This window comes from Castor canadensis, chromosome 5 (genome assembly GCF_047511655.1).
Source record: "Castor canadensis chromosome 5, mCasCan1.hap1v2, whole genome shotgun sequence".
In the NCBI taxonomy this organism is placed as follows: Eukaryota; Metazoa; Chordata; class Mammalia; order Rodentia; family Castoridae; genus Castor; species Castor canadensis.
The window spans coordinates 111,998,622-112,024,486 of NC_133390.1; the positions used below are offsets into that span (position 1 = coordinate 111,998,622).

Consider the following 25,865-nt stretch of genomic DNA (forward strand, 5'->3'; position numbering starts at 1 on the left):
TTGAAGCAGTTTCAGGTTTACAGAAAAATTGAACAGAAAGTAGAATTTCCATATACTGCCCCTCCCCTCAAGATTCTTCCCGTCTTAAACTCTTATGTTACTTATGTTACTGCCACACATTTCTTATAATCGATGAGTCAATACTGACACATTATTGACTAAGGTCTTCAGTTTAGTCTGGCATGGTGATGTGCAGCTGCAATCCCAATGCTTAGGAGGGGGACGTAGAAGGATCCTGACTTGCAGGCCAGCCTGGGCTGCATAGTGAGATCCTTGTCTCAAAAATAAAGAAAAAAATGTTTATAGTTAAAAAAAAATTCTCATACATAATTACTTGTGTATAAAACTTTAAAACTTAATAAGGAAAAATTCTCCTGAAAGGAGCTATAAGCTAGAGCACAAAGTGCATAGTCTAGACCTGGTTCTGCCATCAGCTAGCATTGTGTTTAGGCAAGTTCTTTCATCTCTCCTGGCCCACTTTCCTGTTGGTCAGAGGAAGGTGGCTTTGCAGATAGCTAAGGTTCTTTGAAACTTTGCCATGTACCTTGGTGGCCTTTCTCTGCTCATGACATGGGAAGCCAGGTTCGAGATTTCTAATTTATATTTCTCCTGCCCAAGATTTCAGCATAGTGATGGCTACTCCCAGGTTACCCTGCAGAATATGTTCTCTGCCAAGGAATTCCTAAAGAGAAAAAATGAGAGTGCATTTTCTTTTTTTCCCCTTAATGTTATAACTGAAATGTATTGTCTGCTATATTTACCTTGGCAGATGGCTTATAAATAAAAAATTTGTCTGTTCGTACAGCAAAGCAATAATGTTCGCATTTGGTTTTGATTTATAGGTTCTTTTAAGTGGGTTGAGAAGCTTTAACCTTAGTGAAGTGTTCTGAAGCCCAATGAGAAAGGAGTTATTTTTCTCTAGTAATAAGGGAGAAATGTTTGGATGGCAATTTTTTTTATTTATTTTTTTGTGACAGGGTCTTTTGATATGGAGTCCAGGTAGAGCTTGAACTCTCTCCATCCTCCACCTCCTGAGCGCTGGATTTCAATTTAGGTCTCAGACTTTCTTTTTGTGGTACTGGGCTTTGAAATCAGGGTCTCATGCTTGCTAGGTAGGTGCTGTACCACTTGAGCCACACTTCTAGTCCTTTTTGCTTTATCTTTCGAATTGGGTCTCACATTTATTCCTCAGACTAGCCCAGACCTCTATCTTCTTATTAACGCTTCCTGTGTAGCTGGGATGATAGATATGCACCACTGTGCCCAGCTTTTTTATTGGTTGAGATGTGGGTCTCAATTGGCCTTGAACCCTAATCCTCGCAATCTCTGCCTCCTGAGCAGCTTGGATTAAGGTGTGAACCAATGTGCTTGGTCTTAGATCAAAGCCTTCTTGATCATGGCTGTTTTGTTAGGTATTCAGTGCAGCTTAGCTGTCTCCATAACTTATTTAGGTAATTACTTTGTAGTGACATATGTGTATTGTATGTGTGAAAAAATATATACATGTCATGCCTTATAATGAAAGATCAGATAAAAACTTGTGAGATTGCACAAAATGCTTTTATTACTCTTAAGCATCACCTCAGCTCATTTGTACATACAGTAGCTCACTGGATTAAATAGAGTGGATGACTGAAGAAAGGATCCATTTCCGTCATTAACCTGGTACTTAAAGGCAAAAAAGGTCAAACTCTTAAAACTACCTGCAGTAGCAATCAAAGATAAATACTCATTGGTATCTCCCACTTAAGATTTTAAGATTAAGAACTTAGCCATGAAATACATATCTGGAAATTACAGAAACTAGCATTTTATTGTTAATATATTTCTTATGTAAATCTTAAAGTGATTGCTATGTGGGGAACTTGCTGACCAGATAATTAAAATTTTGGGTGCCCTCAAATGTTCAAATAGAATTAAAGGACCACCCCAGCTCCTGCAGGAACATGTTTTGTCTCTCTCTCTTTTTTTTTTCAGATATTCACACAAAATACATTCTTACTGTTTTCTCAAGTGGGATATTAATGAGGCTAAGTAACCAGTGGTGGCAGGCCTAGGTGTAACTCAGATTCTGAGTGTTCCAAGTCTAAGCTTTAATCCGTGTGAATAGTTTCATGCATATAGAGTAGTGCATGTCATATGGTTCTAGAATCAGGAAATTTGTGAACATCTACTCTTCACTGGGCACATTGCTCTTCACTGGTACAGTTTTTCACAAAGCCTGTATGATTTACTTTCATGTTAATGCCTCAAAAATACCAAGCATTCATTATATTGTAAAATCCCAGTGCTAGCTAAACAGAACATTGCCTTTCTAGGTATTTTACAGGTTTACTTACAAAACTGAGCATATGTGTATTTTTAAAGCTCAAATATTTAAACTTACAGAAGTTATGCCTACAAGCAATTCAAAGTATAAGCAGTTGTAATAAAATGTAAAAAATGAACACTTAATTGCAGATACATTTATTCAAAGCTAAGTTTCCATGCCAGTGTACTCCTCCCTTTTCATAAATTAGCCATAATGTCTTTAAGAGTAGAGTATTCATCTTTTTATCATCTCTACATGTAAATGGACGTAACAGTTTTAGAACCCAAATAACACTGGATAAACTAGTACAGGACCAGGCAACAGTAAATATTTAAAAGGTGATGAGAGCAAGTGAATAGAAATTAGTGCAAGTGATGTGAAACTTGTAAATATGAACGTGAAATAGGAAAAAAAATTGTTTATTCTCCTGTGCCAGACTTCTGACTCTTTCTAATGCAATTCATAACGCATCTGTGGATTTGTTCTTTTGAAAAAATATATATGTACAGCCTTCTTTATGTTAGCCAAATGCCTGAAGATAATACTTTCCCCAATATTCTTTCCATTGCTTAAGCATGAGGTGTAAAGAGCAATGAAAGGACAGGGGACTCCAGTCCAAGGTAAGAAAATAGAATGGATTTTCTTGGTTGTAAGTTTTCAGATGTCTCAGAAATCAGGTGCACAGTGGTAGCGACAGCAAACACCTCAGAGAATCCGGGGACACTAGAGGTTGAGCAGCAGGCTGCTAAGTGATTCAGAAGAATGGCAGTAACACTGCCTGTACTGTAGATGGCTATTTTACCCATGCAGCTTCTGTGGCTCATGCATTGCCTTAGGATCTGTAGTCCTTTTTGCTGTAGGGCTTGTTGCGTAGTATGTTATCAATCTCATTTACCACATGTGATGTCATCTTTGGGAGAACCTGAGAGCAGAAGTACAAAAGCTGTGGTTAGCACCATTGTACTAGTGGTCACCTGAGCAGACGTCCATAAACCGTAGTTAGGATGAAAGCTTTCCATTGCACTGGAAGCTCCTCGTGGTCAGGCTCCTGTTACCAAATGAATGAAGGCCTACGGCCTAAGTGAAGTGACTGCAGTAGAAAAACAAAGTGGGTCACATACATAGTTTTAAATTCTCTAGCTGCTGCCTTAAAAAGGAAAAGGTGAAATTAATACATTCTTTACCCTTATTTATTCAAATCATTATTTAATGTGAAATCAGCATAGAAAATTAAGATACTTTTTTTTTTTGGCACCGTGTGACCTTCAACATTTCACACTTAAAATTATCTACATTTGGATTTGGACCAGTCCACCTCAGACTTGGAAAAGACACTTTCCAACTGGTGTCTGGAGCCTGGTGAACTATGGCCAGAGCTTAAGAGGCCTCCCAGGTAGTGGAACAGCATGAAAAAGTGAAATGGAATGATGTCGAGGACAGAGTGGTGGAAGGAATGGTAGGGCGAGGGAAAAGGGAAATTGGGTAGGGTGTGGAAAGCCTCCAATGCCATTTTATGGAGTTGGAATTTTGTTCTGGCAGTGGGGAAACTCTCAGGACTTCTGATCTGTGAGTGACCCCATCACACACGGAAGGGAGGATGTATTGGAAGAGGCTGAAAGGCAACACAAATGTTAAAAACATTGCAATCCAAGCCAGAGATAATAAGGGCTTTAATAAGGCCAGTGGCAGTGGAGTGGGAAAGGAGAGTGGGTCTGAGACATAGGATGACATGTTTTCAAGAGTGACTAGAAGGCTGTTGTTGCAGACTGTTGTGATGGAAACCAAGGGAGAGCTAATTTGGGGAATATGAAGTGTGGAGTAGGATACATTGAGGTTAGGCATATCTGAAGGCAGCTGCCAGTGACACTTTGGAGCTTAAGTTCTGGGAGGACTGGAGTTGAGGACTTGGGAGCCATTTGCTTGGACATGTCATTGAAGTCCTGGGAGAGGATAAACTCATCTAGGGCCAGCATTTATTGTGAGAAGTGGACCTAGGACATGTATTACACCATCAGACAAGGGACAGAGGTGGACTTTCTTGCTGAATAGTCTGACCCTGTGTGGAGACTGTGGTGAAGTGCAGTTATGATGACAGATTCTGAGGTTTCTGCCTCACCCTTCCTTTGCTGCAATCATGCTGGCCAAGGTGACCTTGTGTCCACTCAAGTGCTATCCCCAGAAGCCTTAGGGGTTTGGCACAGTAGGGAAGCTCCTCAGCTTGGGAAGCTTGGTTCTGGTTAATGTTTTCCTCTCCAGAGCAAAAGGAGGAGTTTGGTTTCCTGCTATTGGAGTCTCAGAGGGTCTAAGCAGCCAATGTGTTATTTAAAAAGGGATTGTAACAATGAGACTGAATTGCAGAAACTGGATTTGTTGGAAGTTTTGTGTCTAAAATACAGTGGGCTAGCCATGTGAGGGGAAAAATTTTTCATTGTGTCAAAATACATTTCAGAAAGAAAACATTTAAATATTTAAAAATGAAACCATATTGAGGCCACTCAGGGCAAACAGTTCATGAGACCCTCATAACCAGAGCAAAATGGACTGGAAGTGTGACTCTGCTATGCAAATGTGAAGGCCTGAGGTCAAACTCCAGTCATCCCACTCCCAAGAAACCATAAAATGACTTGAATAAAACATGAAAAATACATGTAGTGTTGTAAGAACAAAATTTTCAATAGGAGCCATTCAGAATTTTATATGAAATCATCTGATTTTTTCTTTTTAAATATTGGCAACTATTTTACAAAATACTGGGCTGTTACATAGATTTAACAAACATCGTTCAGGTTACCAGGCTTGCAGCCTTGGTGTTACACTGCCTGGAAAAATTGGTAGAGTGAGGGGTGGTCTAGCTAGTGTTGCGGGGGCTGGTTGCAGCATCAGGAAAGGTCTCCCAGAGTTAACTGTTGATCTAGACCTTGATTGTCACTTTGGAGGCAGAGGATGACCATGGTTACATCTGGGGATCTGAGTGGCTCTTGACAACTGGAGATGAGGGTTCTGGGAGGTGTGTGTGTGGGGGGGGGGTGTTGGGAAGAGGTTGAGAGCTGGATTTCTCTTATTAGAAGATGGGAGCCTCAGAAGGGTTTAGAGATTGGTGGTGGCAGGGTGGAGGCAAGTCTGTCCACTTTTAGGTGGATATAGGGAAGATGGGGACTGCACAAGTGATGGCAGGCCACTGCAGCTGTAATTTCTCTTCAGTCTCCCATCTCTCCAGGCTCTGATTTGCACACACCTCTCTAGCTTTTGAGTGCCTTAGGCGCATTCCACTCTGGAGCAGCTGCCTGCCCAGCCTTACAAGGGCCTATGCACTATGCTTTCCATTCTTCTTCAGGCAGTTTCACCACTGCTGGGCACCCCAACAGCCCAGTCTACTTTTCATCATGTCCAGGGGCCCCATCACAGCTTGTCTAGACTTTTCAGTGCTGGGCATGTGGAGGTGGAAGAGCAGGAGAGGGTGGTAAGGCCCCACGTAGCGGCCCTCTGAGCACAGAAGTCCCATCAAGTCATCTGGCCACCAGCCAGTCTTGCTCGGAGGAAATGGTTTGAGAAGAAAAATGACTCAAAATGTATCCCTCTTCTCCCTCAGCTGCCCTTGGTGCTCCCACAGTTTTTAAAGCTTAGAACAATCTGGAGGTGTGGCTTAAGTGGCAGAATGCTGCCTAAGTAAGCACGAGGTCCAAGTTCAAACCCCAGTACTGCCAAAAAAAACCCCCTCATTATCAGGAGTTACCTCTTTATGCCTTCCCCTGGCAGTATGACCTCCCTCCAGGAAAGAGTGGTCCTGCTGTGTTAGTGTGATAGGAATTCTGTGGTCTTCCCTCTTCCTTCCAAACCTGTTCTTCCCAAACCTGTGGAAGCTATCCATTCTCTCCACCTTCATTGTCTAGACCCCTGCTCTTGCCCTTTATTATGGTTTCCACAAGGCAGCCAGAGCAATCTTTAAGCATTCAAAAGGAAGCATTTCCCTCTTAAAACCCTCCAAAAGATTCCTTACTTATGGAATAAAGTCTGGCTCCAGTGGTGTCCTGCGACATCTAATACCAGCCTGCCCCTCCACTTCAGTGTCCTCTTTGCTTACTACACATTGGCTACACTGTCTGTGTCTGGAAAAAGCTGTCATGTCCTACCCTTCCTCAAGGCTCTTGCACTGCTCTTTCCAGTGCCTGGAATACAGTCCTGGGCTTCTAACATGTCGGCTGAAGACATGTAAGTAAGTGTGAAGGCCTTGGAAAAAGAATAATCTAGAGGGTCCTCTCGCTGATAATATTTAAAGTAGGCCGACGCATTTCTCAATTGGTCTGTGGTACAACATTCTATTTATTTACTTAATAGCCTTTTCATGATCTGAAATAATTTTATATGTTTATTTGTCTCCTACTGGAATGTAAATCTCTTGGAGACTGGACAATATCTTTCTTGTGTCCTGTGGTATGGCTAGTGTCTGGTGCACAGTAGGCTCTCACAGACCTGCTGAATGAATTAAGGGGATAAATTTCTTAATTCACTCTCAGCCAGCCCATGAGCAATTTATGAGCAGGATCCTCTGCTTACTCATCACGGTACTCCCACTGTAGCTTGGTGCCAAATGGAGTAAGTGTTCCATAAATATTAGTAGAATTGAAATCACTGGATTGAATTTCAGTTCTTTTGTGTACAAACTGTTCCCCTATTCACTCATCATTGTGTAGTCTTATCATTTCCCAGTGCATAACTGAAAATAAGGGAAGGCGGGAGACTCATAAGAAGGAGCATTCCCTATGTGGACTAGGCACATAGGGTTCTTGGAAGCCCAGAGGTGGAGGTGGGGCAGGTGGTCTGTTCCATTTATCCCCCAGCACATTTTCTTCTCTCCACCTTCCAGGCAACAAAGCCATTCTGGGCTATTTTTAGAAAGGGTGTTTAAACTATGTTTAATTAAGTTTGCACCTTTATCTTTTTCCTTTTGTGAGCCATAACAGGGCTTGTTTTAGGGACAGGTGGAAGGGGAAAAGCTGTGAGATACTTCTATTTCTCAGTGAATAAAAGGGAAACACATCCCTGCCTGTTTTAGTAGGTAGTGGTTGTGATACGCACAGTGGGCAGGCTCATCCCTAGGAGAGGGGCAGGCTCAGGACTGAAATGTAGCATTTGGGTGGTCACAACATACACCATTCCCTCCCCTTAGAGTACCCAGGAGGGTCCCTCTCAAAGCTTCCCCTTCTACTGCCTCTGCAGGCTCACAGGGTACTGTAGCCTCCATCCAAAGCCTGGACCTCAGGTTATCCCTGTGGGATGAAGGTTGGGAGTGGGGTGGGTTCCTGGATTTGCTTCTAGGGAGATGTGGTGCCGAAAGTCCCAAATGGAATTTTGAGTCCATTTCTCTTAAAGCATGGCAAACATTTCTTGAGTAATAACTAAGGGTCATGTAGCATGCTAGGAGTTGGGAAGTCAGTGGAAAAGCAAGGAAGGTCTTTGACCTCAGAGGGCTTACAGACTATCTGAGGGGTGGTGGCAGGGACAGGAAATTATAGTATATTCATTCTTCTAACTGTCATGATGGGAAGAGGGAAATACAGGGTGCTATGAGATCACAAAGGAGAGACTTGGCACACAGAGGGTTGGCAGTACATGTGTGTAACAAGGAACATGGATAAACGTGTGCATATTGTCTTATGACTGCATAAGCATTTCAAGCAGGCAGTTAAGCGGGCTTTTGTGATCAGGCCTGGGAAGCCAGTTCTAGGTGCAACACTGGAATGTGCTGTTGCACAAAGGACCACTCTGGAGTTTGGGGGACATTGCTTGTTAATAGGCAGAGGACAGCCCTGGGTCCATGTACTGTGAAAGCATTCTGTTGCTTCTTAGGCCTCCCTTCCTCCCAGACACTGCCTGGAGACCTCTTCATAAGCACCAGGAGCTTGCTGGAAGGGGCTACAGTACTTGCCTGAATGGCACCGAGGTTTTCTATGAGTTGCTCAGGGGTGGATGATCCCAGGAGCACGGAGCTCACACCCTCGTTCCTCAGGCACCACGCTGCGAAGAGAGAATACAGGTATCAAAGCATTTCTGATGTTGATTTGCTGCTAAACACCAGTCGCAGCTGTTTGCTGCAGCCAGAATTTATGAGCTGCTTTTTGTGATGACACACCAGCTGTTGGGATTAAAAGCCTGAGCAGCACCCCCTGCTGCTGGAAGATGGATAGAATCTGTGCATTTGAATTGTGGGTTTGTGGCTCTTATACTTTCTTCAGGAGGCTTGGCTTCAACTCTCAGGTTGTTTCATCTGGTTGCCCAACCCTCTATGTTCTTGTTGAAGACAACACCTCACGGTGCCCACCAGCCACTGTCTGGGTTCCTGGTTCTGCCTGGGTCCACAATGCCCTCCCTTTCCACCTTATTCATGACCTTGCTTTTTCTTATCTGTCAACCTTCTTTGAACCTCTTGGGTTGATTGTCTAAATTTCTTTCTCATCAACTCTCAACCCCCCTTACACCTTTCCCTTCTTCTCTAGCAAATCCCCATCCATACTGCATCTTTGTTTTTGCTCCTGCTTGGGGAGGGAGGGAATGTGCTGGAGAGAGTTGTAACATCATGGTCTGATGCCTCTCCTCCTCTCTCCCATGGGCCTCAGCCAGCCTGACAAACTTCTCTTTGGCCCTTGGTCATATCCTTTTTTCCTGAAATGACCTCGCAACACTTACCCTTAAGCCCTCTCTTCATTCTCAGGTAGAATATTCCTTAATTCCTCACTTTTCTACCTGCACAAGTGTTAAATCCACATCCTCTAATTTCAGAAAAAGATGTGTGCTGTTTTGGCCCAAAGCCAAACTCTGCCTTCCATCCATCTTTTTTTGGCTTTTCTAGGACTCAATTCATATATTATTCCTCTCTCTTTTCTTGATTTTTTTGTTTCTTACTATCATCTTCTGTGTCAACAAAGCATGCTCAAATTTTTCCCATGCTAAAATAAGCTTCGTTTGACCCCTTGTACCTGCCTGGATACTGTCCCGACATTTTTGAACTTCTGCAAGCTCAGATTAGACTCCCTTCCTCATGTTCTAATCCCCTTCTTACTGTGTCCCCGAAGCCACAGTCTCCAGGAAGTCCCTTGTGGTTACAGAGGACTTCTCAGTCTCTTGCTGCCTGGAGCTAGATCTTTCTGCAGGTGCAGATGGTGCTTCTCAGATGCAGTGTCTGCTGGACCTCACTGCCCGCTGTCCCTCAGGCACCGTGAACTCCTTGCTGGCCTTGTGTTCCCAGTCTCACTGAGTGCGTCACCAGCAACTTGGCTTTCCAGCCTGGAAACCTGGGAGAAACCCTTAGGGATGGTCTTCTGATCCCACATTCCCTTTCAATGGGACTTGGTCTAGCTGATTATCCTTCCTAGATATCTCTCTAATCCAGCGCCTCTCAAACTTCAGGATGCATGAGCCTCATCTGGATGGCTCGGCCTCACCCAGTTTCTGCTTCAGAAGATCTGGGCTGAGCTCTGGATTTCTAACAAGCTCCTACAAGACACTGCTGACCTGGGACAGTGCCTATTTTTTTGAAAAAAAGGAAAAGTTCTTATTGATGTAGAATTTACATACCCAAAGTATGTATTTTCAGCATACATTCAATACAATAATACATTTGCTAACTCTCACATTTTGGTGTGCAACTATTACCATTGTAAATTCAATTTTAAGAACATTTCACTCTAGTAAGATCCCTCCTGCCTGTGAGTAGCTAATCCCTATTCCTAACTCTAGCCTCAGGCAACTGCTCATTTACTTTTTAATCTCTAGATTTGTCTTTTCTGGACATTTCATCTAAATGGAACTATACACTATATGGTTTTTTTGTGTTTGGCTTTCTTCAGTGGCATGTCTTCCTTCCATGTTTTAGGATGTTTCAGTGCATCATTTTTCACTGTTGAATAGTATTCTATTGCATGGATACAGTGACTGCCACTTTGAGAGTCACTTCTCTGGTTCAGCTGTATTCTCTGTTCCTGAACTACTGTCCCCAATCCCATACTCAACAGTTTTTTCCTGTATCACTGGCTTTCCTACCTCCCCTATACAACTTCCTTACATCCAGCTGTTTCTCTAAATATAAATCCAATGGTGTCACTTCCCTGGCTAAAAGATCTCCAGCTTGTGTCCGCCGAGATCACTATCCTAAAAGAGGTAGCTCTCGGGCTGGAGGAATGGCTCAAGTGGTAGAGTGCCTGCCTAGCAATCATGAGTCCCTGAGTTCAACCCCCAGTACAAAAAAAAAGAACTAGCTCTCATTTCTTACCCTGGTAAACCTTGCTTTTTATCTGCCTCTCCAGTTCCATGTCTCTCTACCTTGATTTTTATGCTCAGGAGGACTGAGCAGTTTGGAAATCCTTTCCATCCCCATGCTGTTCTCTTCTCCTCCTTCGCCTCCTGCTCCTCCTGGAGCCTTTCGCTCAAGCTATCCTCTGCCTGGAATGTGCTTTTTCTTCCTCCCTTCCTTTGCTGCAGAAACATCCACTCATCCTTTGAAATTCTCCAGGGGTAGACTTCCTAAACTCCTACCCTGAATCTCAGGCTGGTTGGGTGTCCTTACTCTAATTCCCAAACCCGCCATGGCCTTCTCAATAATAGAACCCTGAATTTCCATTACCGGTTGATTTGCTTGACTTGCCCATTAGGCTGTGAGAGGTGGCTTATTTGCAGTTTGGATGCTCAGTACCTGGCACATAGTAGGCACTTGTTAAGTGTTTGTTGGATAAACACAGGCTTGGATGATTGATACCTATGGCTCTCTGCACCTCTTTTGTCCCTGTTTGCACAAAGCCCTGCTGTCAACTGATACTCTTAAGCTGTTACCATGCCCGGGCCTTTTATGACAATCACTAAATCTTTTCACGTGGACAAAGTAGTGTTCTAGGACAGCACTAATCCAAGTGACTCAGGGCTCTTTTTTCTTTTCTGTTTTTTCCTTGGCTGTGTTATTTCCTGCTCTGAATTTAGAACTTTCCCTTGTGAGAGTTCTGAGTGCAACTCAGAGCTCTGGGCAAATTGCTGTCCATAAACTACCTGATGTCAACAGCAGCTGATACCCCAAAGGACTTCAGGGCACAGGAGAAGACACTGGGCAGAGCTGGCCAGCTCCCTGGCTGACACCTGCGGCTGATTCATGGATTACCATTCCTAACCAAGTGTCACCAGCAAGCACATGCAGAGTGCCTGTGCCTGTTTATTACAGGAGGTGTGAGGGCTGGCTCATGCGCAGGTGTGTGACTCAGGGAGCCGGCACACATTTGGGCCCCCAAGTCATTTTTGGCCTCCCCAAGGAAGCCAGAAGCCCTCCTCTCTGCACTTCCCTTGTAGATCAAAGGCAGTATGGCTGGAAATCATTTCCCTTTGGGTTCTGAGAGTTCTGTGGTTAAAAATAAAACTGCTTGTTTTTAAAGAAAGAAGAAAAAAAAATGACAGACAAGAAAGACATCTGGGGCCTAGAGGGGGAAAAGGAGAAAGAAAGGATATTTTAATTTAAGCTCAAAGTCTCTACAAAGGGTGTTTCACATATATCCAACATCCAGTGGAAGTGTACATTTTTAAAAGGTTTCTTCTCTAGGAAGACAATGTTCTTCTATCTCTTTCAGACTGCAATTTAATATAGTCATACCTTGATGGTCACAGGGGATAGGTTCCCCAGCCCCCACTGGATGCCAAGAGTCAAGAACACACAAGTCCATTATATAGGATGGGATGGCATTGCACGCACATCCTCCCGTGTGCTTTAAATCATCACTAGGTTACTTGTAACTAATACAACGTAAATATTGGTTGAATCCATAGACAGAGAGGGCCAGCTGCACTAAATTCATGTTACCACCTAAAGACTTTTATGATCATGCAGCACAGGTGTTTCTCTTTGTGTATCTTACCCTGACCACATGCCATAGTTTGAAGTAGAGAAAATTTCAAGTCTGGGGTGTCTAATTATTTGCAAAAACCTTGTCATTGTCATCATCATCATTACCACTTACTGAATATCTACTCTTTTTTTTACATATGTAATTTCCCTTTACTCAATAAGTTTGTAAAGTATGTATTATCCTATCCATTTTGCAGACGAGAACTTGATGTCAGGCTATGTAACTTGCATATGGTTTGATAGCTACTTATTTCTACTCTTCTTGTTAGGGCTGTAGGGATTTTTTTTTTTTTTTAAAGAAAGGATTAAGCCCATGCCTGCAATCCTAGCTACTTGGGAGGCTGAGATCAGGAGGATAGTTTGGAGGCCAGCCAGGAAAAGGTTAAAGTGACAGTTATCAATATATTGCAGTATAAGCTATTTCCTCTCTCTGAAATCATCTCTCATTTTTCTACTACTGTTAACTGCAGCTAACTTTTTCTACTTCCAACCTCAAAAGGGTCAAGGTACCAACAAATGTTCTGTTAAATATAGCATTGCATAGATGTTATTGTGAGCTTTTCATCTCATTGGGTCACTATCTCTGATTTGCCCCAAATCCTTCCTGCTTCTTAAACCATAGGATTTTTTTCTGACACTGACACCCATTCTATTCCCTTCTCAGTTACTGTGTGAATTCCAGGAAATCCTCACTGACATCTGTAAGATTGTGCTGCTCACAGTATATTCCTTACAGGATTGTTTTGATGACTAAGAAGACAAGAGAGTATGAAGTGCTTATCACACCGCCTGGCAAATATTCCCAAGCAAGGGAACTGAAATTCTAAATGCTTTTCTGCCCAATGTATAGCTCTAATCATATGTGGCTTTGGCATGTGTCTGGTCTGCAGTGAGATGTGTTGTAGATATAAAATACATCTTGGATTTTGTAGATAGTCTAAAAAAAGAGTGTAAAAGTATAAAGTATCTCAATCATTTCTATATTTATCATATGTTGCAATGATAATGTTTTGGGTATATAGTGTTAAATAAAATCCACTATTACAATTAATTCCATCTGTTTCTGTTTTACTTTTTTAATATGGCCACTAGAAAATTTGAAATTAAATATGTGGTTTGCTCTATCTTTCTATTGGGCAGTGCATTTGGTTTTCAGTTGATTACCAGTGACTATGATCTTTCTTGGACTCCACAGCACGAGAAGAGTAATTTTCATGACCCTCAAGAAGGTTCCAGGCGAGGCTACTGCTCCAGGATCAACTTTCCATGTGATAGTAGCCTTGACCTCTGTCGCAGCTCTGTTTTCCAACCTCTCACCAACCTTCGCTTAGCTTCAACAGAGGTGGAAACTAGAGCCAGAGGAAATGGTGTCACTACACAGTTCACCCCTGACACTTGTGAGGAGGTGTCTCTACTGATGTGTTGTCATTAAAAGGGAGTGGGGAAAGTAAGAAAAGTCTTTTAGCATACAGGAAACTCTGGGGAACCTTAAATAATTTATATTGTATTCATGAGGAATTTTTGCTTCTGAGATCAGTGTGCCCCTAAATAAACATTTTACCAGGATAGATATGTGGATCAAGAACAGAAAGCATGTTTTCAGTGACCTCAGCAAAAGCAACCCGCCCACCCCTCTAGTAATTTTCTTACCAACGGCTAGCTGAGGTAGCGTGCAGCCCAGACGCTCTGCTATTGGAGAAAGGTCTTTTAGCTTGTTTTGCTGTTTTCTCCCTTCTTCACTTACAATTCTTTCCTTCAACCACTGGTAGCACTAGGGATAAGAGTAATTAACACTTCAACGTTTGTGATGTCAAACACTGTTAATTCAATAAAACACGAGAACCTTAGGGAACTCCTGAATCTTCTTGACCCTCCACCCTTACATTCTACAGTGATAGGATGCTTTGTCTTCTCCAGAGAAATGTTTCCATGATCTTCTCTGTGTTTATGGTTCCAAATGGATTGATTTTGAATAATGTTCACCATTCAAATTGATCAGCATGCACACAAGTTCTTAAACCTTGACACTAATGTGTGAGAAATTACACTCTAGTCTGCCAAGTGGAAGACATGATGAAATGAGTTTCTTATTGGAGTAACCTAGTTTTAGAATGTGGAAAAAAAAAAAAGAATGAACTTTACCAAGGTCTGATATGCCTCCTTTTTGTTAAGAAGGCTAGGTGTCAGCTTTATGCTCAAAGAAACCCATGGTCTTACATTCTTGTAAGTGTCTTTCTCTCTCTTGCCTTTAATCCTCTCCTAACCTCATATCTTTCCTATTATGGGGACTTATTGTAGACTTCCTCAGCTCCTTTCTAGGACCAGACATAGTAGAGCTGGCAGGTATGAAGCACATTTAAAAAATTTTAAACTGGATAAAAGCTTCCCTAAATGTGCATTACCTCTTGAATAAAGAGGGAAACTTGAAAAAGAAGAAATTCAACCCAGGAAACCGTTCTTTAAAACCTATGGGAAGGGACCGATCATGACCTATAGACTCTAAAGTGAGCCTGATTTCTTGAATATAAAAGGACAAGTCTTCCAGAGCTTCTGGATGCCCTACTTTCCAGAAGGTTCTGCAACAGAGATAATCACCTATTCTGTACAAAGCTAGCACTAAGCAGTGACATCCAAAGGAGAAGAATATTTGTAAGAACTAGGTTGTTTTTGTGAAAATGACAAAAAGCTGTGACACTTTGTGGCGATGTGGACTTTCTCCGTTGGGTGTATCTGTGACATAATTGCCACCACAGCTCCCTCCCACAGGCAGTAGAAAGCCCTGCAGTCTGCAGTGGCCACAGGCACTCCACCCACATTTCAATAGGCTGTTGACTTTTGGGTTTTAAATATTTTTTTTCATCATTCTAAGAACATTTCCAAAGAAAATCGTAACCACATTATGTTTTATTGTGATTTTTGGGATAACTTCACAGATGTGAAAAAGAGAAGGGCAAGCTGCCCCAGTTCTGTCCACCTCCTAGATCTCAAAGGCTTTTGATCTGACGCTTCACTTGGGACTTCATGTGGGAGAAATGGCCAGACCTTTCCCCAGCTCGGCCCTGGGAAGCCTTGGCTTCTTCTGGAGGAAGGGTTGCCTGGAGCATCTCCAGAGATAATAGCTGGAGCCAGTGTGAAGGGGTGGACGGCAAGAACAATGAGCACGGCCATTGGGGTCCAGACAACACTGCAGGATCACACACTGCCTGTGTCAGAGAGCCCTGAACTACTCTTCTGTCCTCTGGGGAAAACAGCATCCGTCCTTTCTTATGATTCAGAACATCTTTCAGGGGACAGATAGCTCTGAATGCTATCCAAACAGAAAAAATAGACAACTAGTAGATAAATGCTTCTGAACAACTGCTTTTTACTGTAAGCAGGAGGTTTCAGCGTATACCATGCACATGTACTCATTTATTGATTCCCTCTCTCCCTACACTCAGTACCATAAATCTCATTAGTTTTCTTTTTTTTGTGGTACTGGGGTTTGAACTCAGAGCCTCACACTTGCTAGGCAGGCACTCTACTACTTGAGCCATACCCCAGTCATTTTTGCTTTTGGTTATTTTTAAGATAAGATCTTGTTTTTTGCTTGGGGCCAGCCTCAGACCATGATGTAACTACTGATGCCTCCCTTGTAGGATTACAGATATATGCCAACATGCCTGCATGTTTGTTGAAATGGGGTCTCCCTTTTTGTCCAGTTAAACCTCAAATGGTAATCCTCCCAATGTCCAACTTCTGAGGAGCTGGGATTACAGGTGTGAACTACCAGACCTGGCTTCACTATTTGTTAATCAGTGAAATATGGAAGGGAATTATGGTTTCAAATAGTACATGCATAGTGTTACACTGCTTTTCTCATACCAAAGGAAACAAATGTATTTTGGAAGTCAAGTTTTCACTGCTTTACAAATGGGAAAGTGTTGGCAGAGGAGATGAGGCTTAATTAAAGTGTTAGTTAAATGTGGAAATGACCCTGCGTGTTTTGAAAGAAGGCTGGTAGTGGATGTGGTTGTGCAGAACAATAAGCCCAGCTTGCCAACTGTGGGTAGTAATATGTTGCAAAATACAGCTAGACAAAATTCTCTAGGATTTCCACAAATCCACAGGCAAAATCTCATCCAACCCTATTACAGTTCAGTCCATTGCACCACAGCGATTCCACTGCTTGCCGGGCTTTCCTTCCAAGCTGAGCAAGTGGATGGGGGATGGGGGGGGTGGAGGGGTGGGGGGAGTGGAGGGGTGGGTGGGGTGGGGCTGGCTTCTTGTTCACATCAACATTTCCAGCCCTGCCCCTGGGGTTGGCACAGAGAGGCTCAGCCAACAGGATGGTGAGGACAAAGCAGAACGCCCCAGGGTAAAAGTGAACTGCTTCGGTGTTTCAGATGCAAGATGGACACCCCTCCTTAGTGCAGTGTGACTCTGCAGATTCCACAGTGCTGTGGATTTTGTATGGGTTCATAGCTCACCTTCATGTGTGTCTCTCTAACAAGTGCTCGAACTGCACCTTGAGACCAGACTGCCCCATTCAACCCAGTATTCTTGGCACCAAGCACATGTACTGTGTCGAGTAGTTGCTCAGTAAGTATTTGCCAAAGAACCAAATAAATGAGTTTTTCTCATTTAGGGAATGTCCCAACACTTTTTAAAATTTCCTAGTTATCTCTTTGCCCTCTTCCAATGCTATAACCACTTCTATCTATGTGTCCCCACGTTATAGGCAATGGTACTGGGATGAGAAGAGTCTGGCAACCCCTAATGTTTAATTCTGGGTTGGAAGAGGCAGAAACTGTAGAACCATGGGCAGAATCCATCACATTTCATCTCTGGACCTGTCTAGAATAATTCAGTATCATTATTATTCCTATTTAAGCATGAAGTCTTTGACTCAAAACAACAACCAAGTGTTCACTATTTAAGGTTGAAATCTCTAGGTAAAATGCTGGCGCTAAAACGCTCCCTTTTGAAATTACACCAAAAGGTACAATAGCCTTAGTTTCTTAATAGGAATGCCTGGAGTACCTGGACCTTGGACCTTCTCTCTGGGTTTGCAGGGTTCCTATTTTCCTTTGACAAAGGGTATATATATATATATATATATTACTTTTTTGCAGTACTGGGGTTTGAACTCAGGGCTTCACACTTGCTAGGCAGGCACTCTACAACATGACCTACTCTGCCAGTCCTTTTATAATTTTCTCGAAAGCATTTTCCTAGCAACAGGGAAGAGCTGCTAATAAATTTTATTGCAGTATTCATTTCTATTAAAAAATTCTGTCTACACATCTGGTCTCTCTCTGTCTCTCTCTGATTTGTTTTTTAAAAGATCTTGCTATATACTCTGGTGGGACCTCAGCCTCCTGAATGCTGGGTTTACAGGTGTGCACTACCATGCCCAGCTCCACACCAGGTCTCTTGATGAGTTAGAGAGTAACCTTTGGTTTTTATCCTTCAAGTATCCACAATCATTATTTAGTAACTTGAAAAGCGTATTGTAATTGAGTGACCCTCCACTTCAATCATTTCTTCACCAGCCATGCCTTACACTGTTCCTTATGGAAGACAAAGTGGTATATATCCCGAGATGACCAAAGTACTTTTCCCTTTTGTCCATTGTCCTGGGGCTACAGGTTGTCATGTGACTTAACCTCGGCTACTCTTCTTTGCTTTGAAGTTGATAAAGAAAAGATCGCTTTTTTCTCAGGTTACATGCCCTGAAAGATGTAAGCTTGCAAACATCAGTGTTCCTGCTTCTGGCTTTATAGACAAGATCCATTTGTAGTAGAAGAAAATGATGCCCATATCCACAGAGAAATAGAGGAGATGACGAATCCTGCGAGTTCAAGTGCAAGGATAGAACCACCACTGAGCCCAGTCCCACGCCATCCTTCCCAAGTCTTGTCTATGTGTACCAACAGAGCTCCCCTTGAGTAAGTTTATTTGCATTGAGTGCTGTCTGTCATTTCAGTACTGTGTGAGAGAGAAAGGGAGGGGGGGAGAAAGGGAGAGAAAAAGGGAGAGAAGAGGGAGAGAAAGAGAAGGAAGAGGAGAAGGAGGAGGAGGAGAAACAGAGGAGGAGAAGAGAGATAAGTGAGAAGTGTTTATGGAAAAATAGAGGAAGATACAAACAACTCACTAACTTTATAATGTTGGGACAGACTTTATGGAGGGGATGTGCAGGGGCTCCATGGGAAAGTGAAAAGAAGAATGTTTCTTGGAGGCATAGGAGAATATAGTGCTTGGGTGGGGTAGCATGATATGGAGAGACAAGAATGGAAAAGTAGGCTCAACTTAGATCGGAAGAGGATTTGGGCTTTGTCCTAAAAACAATGAGAAGTAATTAAAGGATTTAAAGCAGGGTTATGATATGGTCAGATTAGTCTTTTAGAAATGTAATTAGTCACAATGGTGGATTGTTAAGCAAAGGGGAAAAATGAGAGCATCCAGGTGAGAATCTACTGTAGTACACCGGGTAAGAAATGAAGATGACCTGACCTGCAGCTGTGCAGGGGCTGGATCTGGTCAGGATGTGGATGGGTGGGAGGATTTGGTGCCTCACTGGATGGGAAGGGAAGGGCACACGGCACAGTCTGAGATAACCTAGCCTTGGCTTCTGATTGGGATGGCCAGAGGGTCAGGTAGAGGTGCTGTTGACCAAGAAAGAAGGTTAGGGTCTGGGGCTCGGGGGAGAGATTCAATTATGCATGAATGATGTCCATGGGACACCTACGTGGAAATGTCTAATAGACTGGAAGGAGTAGTGTTGTGCTGCTTGTCGGTGAGGACAGGGATGATGACGAATTTAGAAGTCACTCTTAGAGGCTGGGATCAGAAGAAGCCACCCAGAACATCCCCTGGGTAATCTTATTTGCTAAAAGAGCCCTGAGTAGGTATTTATTTTTTGCTTTGGCAGTTCTGCTCAAGTGGCTTTCCCAAGTGCACATATGTTATTCTGAAAACACTCAGTTGGTAACTTAGAGCCAGAAGAGCCCGGAGAGCTCTGAAGAGTCGTATGTTGTGAACAGCTGCCTTTCACTTGTTGAGAGCTCCGTGTGTTTCTTCCAGTGCACACCAAGCTGACTTTATGAAAACCAACAATAGAGATAGTTCCCGAGTTGCTTTTGGGCTTAGCCACCTTTGAACATTTTGAGTGTGCTTTTCAATGTGCATTTGTGAAACCTTTTCAGATGTTTGCAATCTTGTTCTCAAACAGTGACGGAGGCTAGATAAGCATAAACTCCAAATATGGTACTGTTACCTCCCCTAAAATCCTAGGTTTCAAGGGACACAAAGATGTCTTTGAGGGGAGATAATTAAATGAGAACCAGGAGACCTGGGTTGCAATACTGTTTCTATCTGTTCTGAGTTTACAGCCACAGGTGCTGCTCTTAGGCCACCTTGCTCAGAGCTCGCTCCGCCTCCCTCATGGAGTGTACTTTCTGCAATAAAACTTTGCTATTGCTTTGCAATCTGTGTGTCTCCATCCAATACTTTGTTCAGGATACCAAGACCTGCGATCTTCTTGACCAGGGTCTTCTGCAACCACCCACTGGTTACAGAAATACTTTGAATCTTTCAGAAAGCCTATGAAAGAACATACAGATGGTCCCAAACATACAATGTTTTGACTTAGAAATTTTTGACTTCATGGTGGTGCGAAAATGTACTCATGCCACCTTCTGTTTTTCACTTTCAGCACAATATTTGATAAGCTACATGATATATTCAACACTTTGCATAAAGTAGGCTTTGTGTTAAATGATTTTGTCAACTGTAGGCTAATATAAGTATTTTTAGTACATTTGAGGTAGGGTAGGCTAAACTATAATGTTCTGTAGGTTAGGCTAAATGATTTTTTTTGATTTAGGATCTTTTCAATTTACTATGGATTTGTTTGGGCATAATCCCATTGTAAGCAGAGGAGCATCTATACAGCAAGTTAGATTAGCTACAACTGATGAAAGCCATCTGTATCCATTTCTTTTTGTGACAATAAAAGAAAATGAATGAAAATACTTAGCCTGGTGCTTGGCATACAGTAGGAACACAGTTAAATCACAATTCTCAATTCCCTTCCTCCATCCCTTCTTTCTTCACTACCTTCTTGCCTTCTTCCTTTTACACAGTGTTCCCTAAGATGCTTTTAATTTTTCTTGGCTGACTTGTTTAGATTTGGTTCAGAACAACCTTTTATTTTCAGGAACAAGATCTTACTTAATATTCTGGGATAACTGTTCTTTGTGATAGTACAAAACTAGGAACGGGGTCATGTCAACATGCTTCAGGGGATATTTATTTATATTGCATTATTTTAGAGAACAAACAGCTAAAAGGAAAGGCCAAAGGGAAGTGAGAGACCTAGAGGCTCGCGAAGGTTCTCAGGGGAGGTGTGGTGGACACAGCTACACTGATGCGAGTGTTGAGCTGGCTTGTGCTGTTCAGCTAAGTGCTAATGGAAGCCAGAAGCCGGGTCAGCCATATGCTTCCTCTTAGGAGGACTTGGCTTATCCGGATTTTTAAGATGCCTGTATTCTCCCTCCCTTGACATTGCAGAGTAATTTGTGATCCTAACACATTCTCCCAAGCTTAAAAAAAAAAACAAAACCAGACATGTTGTTATTCATGAGGAAAGATGTCTGGAGTACTCTCCAATAGATTAATTATCAAGATGTCCTGAATGGAGGTAATTTTAATTCTATGATCTTGGAAACCTTTATGCAGAATTTATGCTACAAGACTCTGTGGCCATGATCAGTCTCTACAAAGCCAGCCGACCCGCCTCCCAAGATCTTCCTCCCTCACCCCTGCCCCCAACACAGAGGAAGGTGTCAGCCAAGCTCAGATCATACTGAGCTTCAACTGTCTGCCTCAAATGGATTAAACCCCTCTGGCTTAAATTTTGTCTTGTTGAGAAATGGAAAATGAAATCCTCTTACATAAAAAGGGATTTTAAATTTTGTCACTTTCACATTAACCTTAGAATAGGTATTAGTGTAGGGATTTGAGCTCTACAAGTTCAACCAGGACACTGGATTCTCCCCCCCCCACCCCAGAGGAGGAGAATTTTCTGTGCAGGCCAATGAGGAAGGGCTGGCTGAAGCCTGGCCAGGAGCTGAGGGAGGGACCTCGTGAGGGCCCAAGAGAAGCTTGCCATTGGCCACCAACTGGTCAAGGTGACAGCATGACCAGGCTGTGAAACCTGAGGATGCTGCAGAACCACTTTCAACAAGCTTCCTCCTTTCATCTTTCCTTCCCCAGACTCTTGTCTGGAAGTTGAGGCAAATACCTTCAGTGAGGCCCTGGAACTTTCAGGCACCCCATTTCCATATTTTCCTGAGATGATCCCACAGGCAAGAGGAGACCATGTCATCGCACCAACCCCTACAAAAGAAAAAAAAAAAAACAGCAAAAAACTGAAAACGTTGCTGGTGCAGTGTGGGATCAGAAGGTTGGGGGAAAGTTGGCCAGATAAATGAGCTAGTACCAGCATAGCTTTCCATTACATGCTAGGATTTACAAATTGTGCTTCGTTCTTTTATAAAGCTATTAAACATGCACGGTCAGTTCTTGGGCCTGAGCCAGGCAAGCAAGCCTGAAATTGTGGCTCAGCCATAATCTTTTGATGACCAAGGTTCATAGGCACAGAGATAAGTGCTTCTATTTGCAAAAAAAATTCTGTGCTTCCCTAATAGTGCTGAGTACATAGCAGAACACAATGCCTAGTACATAGAAAATACTAACTATGCTTTTATTTGCTTTCCTACTTTCTTTTTTTTATTTTGGTGGAACTGGGGTTTGCACTTGGGGCTTCACACTTGCAAAGTAGGCCCTTTACCACTTGAGCCATTCTTCTAGTCCATTTTGTTCTGGTTATGTCTTTTGAACTATCTGCCTGGGCTGGGCTCAAAACCTCAGTCTTCCCATTCTCAGCCTCCAAAATAGCTCAGATTTTAGGTGTGAACCATTGGGCCTGGCTTTCTTGCCATTCTTAGGAAGAAAGTTATCTGTGGGAATTGCTTGGGTAAAATGTGGATATCCATGATGTTTTGGAAAGGCAATTGTAATCCACTCAGATGCATGCTTGGACAGAGTGTTAGCACCCCATGAAAAATGAGTTTATCCACAGGTCTTCCCTCCATGGTGTATACAGTTTTTGAACACCTGTTGAGTAAAGTTTGTATGCCAGTCACAGTTTATGTGGCTTTCATCACTGATACCTTGTAGACCAAATAGAGGCACACTTGATTCTGCCACAGTCTCTGAGATGCACTGTTCTTTCACTCTCTGTCTTAATTAGGGACACTTCTAGCACCTTTTCTGAATCACTGATCCTCCTATTAGAAATAATCAGAAGATGTGATTTTGCATGTTACCTATTTTATGGTAGAGCTCTGGCAGCTGGACCTCCACTTTCTCTCTTTGAAAAAGGTGGTACTCAGCTTGTTCACAGACTGGCGGGATCATATTGAACTGCCTTGCCACAGAATAGGCTTCCTAGGGAGAAATGAGATTGCAACTGAATTTATACCAATGAGCAAAAAGGCTTCCCTGTGATTCATCTGCATGTGAAATCATTTCAGTGAAGTCAGCACAAAGAAAGAACACTCAGAACACCAAATAATAAGCAAAGCTATTAATTCAATTTCACTTAGAGAAATGCCGAATATGGGAAATATTATTCTTGGGAGGGTTTAGACTGACTAAAGTCTAAGACAAACTGGTCACATATGAATTGTGAAAAATGTAGTTTTCTATGTTATATAAATAAAGAAAATGTAGTTTGACTGTTTTTAGTTTCCTAAAGACTTAGATTAGCATATAAAAGTGATCTCTAGTTTGTGGGTTATAGACAGAATAGTTATTAGTACAGTTTTGTAAGACAGTTAGACTACTCTGTTCATTAGCTGTAAGATGTCACTTTGCCCTCCTGCCACCAAAGAGTCTCTGCCTGTTGTATTACAAACTGCTGAGCTTCAGCCCCAGTGTCCATCTCTTTAGTGATACAATTGATACTAGACTTCCAATTCCAGCGTGATTGTGAGAAAAGTTTGCAAAAGATCTTATAGTTTACACATGGCATCTGAACAAGAAACGAGCAGGAAGGAACTTACCATGATCTCCATGGCACTCCACCTCGAGGTACCCCAGTACATGGTCATGCCTTGGTTGATCACATGTGTCATGGCTCGAACAATTTCTATGGAAGGCCAAACAGCACTCTGTGAGTTTTTTAATTTTTCAGTTTTATGCTTTTTTTTTTAAAGTTTCCCTCTCCCTAAAGCTTAGAAATTTAATGCAATTATTTATTTGATTAATATAATTACTTTGATGTTGACGACAACATAGTCTATCGTGGTTTGGAGGCTTACAGTACTTTTGGGTAAACTGACAGTTCATTTTTAGTTGGCAATAACAATACTAAACGGTATTGAAAACATAATGACTTTAAGTTCTTCCTTGTATTGTTTGATGGTTCTTGGTCTGATAAAAGAACCCATGATTAATCTCTTTCCGAACCCAAGTCTCTTGGTGGTCATTTGTTTTGACTTTGTAGAATGTAAGGTCATTGAGGATGGAGGACCTGTCTTTCCTTGTGTGTTGGATTTACAGAGCTGGGCCTCACACTGAGTAGTTTTTAATAGCGTGACTCAATAACAATGTGTTTAGCAGAAAGATAAACATTAAATGCTGCACAAACAGCTGAAACCACAGGGGCTCAAAGCTCACAACGACACACCCTGTCCTTGACCACTTTGAACCAAATTTTGTTCTAAGACACCCATGTAATTGATTTCACCAGGGCCTGTGGTAGGCCCACCCAGTCTGCTCACCAACCTTTCAACTTGACATCACATTACCTAATCAGGAAGAGAAGCCTCTTCCCCAGGGGGTGGAGCTGAGCTGATCCTCCTGGTACCGAGCAGATGTGACACCAAAAAGCTCCAAGTTCAATTTAATGAAAATTCACACACAGGTTGGTGTTCTACTATGAAGCAAGTCAGCCAAATGCCCAGAATTCCAGGTCATTTGATATTTTCAGGGGGCCACAGGCCTTGACTACTCTATGTCCCAGGTTAAATGTCCTGTAGGTGAGTGGAATCCTTGTCTCAAGGTAGAGTTGGGGTAGAAGTGTCTTTATTTTTACTTCTCATGAACAAATACTATCTGAGTTGATAGAGGGCAGGATTTGGAATGAGAAGGCCAAGGTTAGGCCCAGTTTAAGGTCTTAGCTTCTTCATTATTTGGCTAAGTAAGCTGTTTTAGGTTGCTCTTGGTTTCTTTGTTTGGAAGATAGGAATGCTTTCATTCACTAATGTCTGTCCAGCAGAGATGGAATTTGGTTTCTAAGCTAAATATTTTTCTTTCTTGGAGAAAGACTTGCAAATATCAGATCATAGCAACTAAACTATGAAGCTCATTTTCCCTTTATTAAAAATATGTGAGGGCTGGTGATTCAAGTGGTGGAGTGCTTGCCTAGCTGAGTTCAATCCCTAGTACTGTGAAGAGAAAGAAAGAAAAGAAAGTGATTAAAAAAAGTTACAAGAACCTGCTGTTCTGCCTTTTGGTATACAAAGGAGATGAGTACCGATGATATGCCTTTCTGGAAGTTGAGTACCATTATTTGCATCTTGGACCCAGATTAGACATCTCTACCATTGCACAGGTCCCTTTTCCTTCACATCCTGTTTCCTCCAGAGCTGGGAGTGCATTCAACCAGTGGTGCTCATTAGGGGTCTGCTGTTCTGGGTGCTGAAGAGGCTGTGGTGAGCCAAACATGTTGGTGACACCAAAGAGGTTCACAGAGCAAAGCTGAACCTGAGGTTCTCCCTGTCTCTGCCTCTGCAGTTAGGATGAACACAGACAATGAGGTGGCTTGGCCACATGGTATTACTGAAGGTCTTGAGGAGGGCAGTCAAAGAGGACTGAGTACTTACTCACTTATTCATATGGAGAAAAACCCCAGTGTTTGCCAGGCACTGTGCCACTTCTGGATTCATCCGTCAGTCAAACAGACACAAAGGTCCTGGACTCAGGTTGTTTAGGGTTGAGTGGGGAAGACGGAGAAGCAAACAAATAATTTAAAAATGTGAAGTGCTATAGAGAAAGCAAGGGGGGCCTTGATAGGAAATGAAAGGGAGACTTATTTAGTTAGGGAAAGGAAGGTGTTGCCAAGGAGTTATGGTTAGGCATAAAAAAGCTACCTTCCTTTCACATGACTGCTGCATGTGAAAAACAGGTGAGAACCGTTTAGGAAGGTGGAATAGCATGAGCAAGAGCCCTGAGGCAGATCAGAGCTTAGTGAATTCCAGCATCTGGAAGGAAGCTATGTGGGAGAAGCTTAGTAAGGAGGGAGAGCCAGGGATATGAGCTAGAGTTGGTAGAAGGCAAACTATGTTATTAAATATGAAATGGAGTCATTGACTTATTTTCTGCAATATCATCATAAATCCTGGATCCCAGTTTCCATTTCAGATTCCCATCTTTGCCTGTGCTGTGGAGAATTGGTAGTGAAGCAGGGGTGGAGCAGGAAGGTCTCTAGGGGTTCCTGACAGGAGACTGGAGTGGTGTGGAGGGGGGTGGTAACAGTTAAGACAGACTAAGTATGTTAAAGAAGGGAAAAGGAGCAATGAAAGCCATCTCCCAGGTACCTGGTCATTCACAGAGAGGAGGGAGGAA

The 25,865-nt window shown here is 42.5% G+C and overlaps 1 protein-coding gene across 4 annotated transcripts in view; it reads right to left on the reverse strand.

Annotated features, from left to right (window-relative positions):
- Positions 1-1,538: 1,538 nt before the first annotated feature.
- Positions 1,539-25,865, reverse strand: part of Kcnab1 (potassium voltage-gated channel subfamily A regulatory beta subunit 1) — a 388,256-nt gene continuing 363,929 nt past the window's right edge. For all 4 annotated transcript variants that reach the window (XM_074073924.1, XM_074073925.1, XM_074073926.1 and 1 more), the window contains 6 exons: positions 23,300-23,385; positions 22,562-22,682; positions 21,475-21,569; positions 13,839-13,959; positions 8,238-8,326; positions 1,539-3,233 (listed from right to left, as the gene is read on the reverse strand). In XM_074073924.1, the coding sequence (XP_073930025.1) occupies positions 3,144-3,233; positions 8,238-8,326; positions 13,839-13,959; positions 21,475-21,569; positions 22,562-22,682; positions 23,300-23,385 (602 nt within the window). In that variant the 3' untranslated portion in view covers positions 1,539-3,143. The remainder of the gene's footprint in view (positions 3,234-8,237; positions 8,327-13,838; positions 13,960-21,474; positions 21,570-22,561; positions 22,683-23,299; positions 23,386-25,865) is intronic.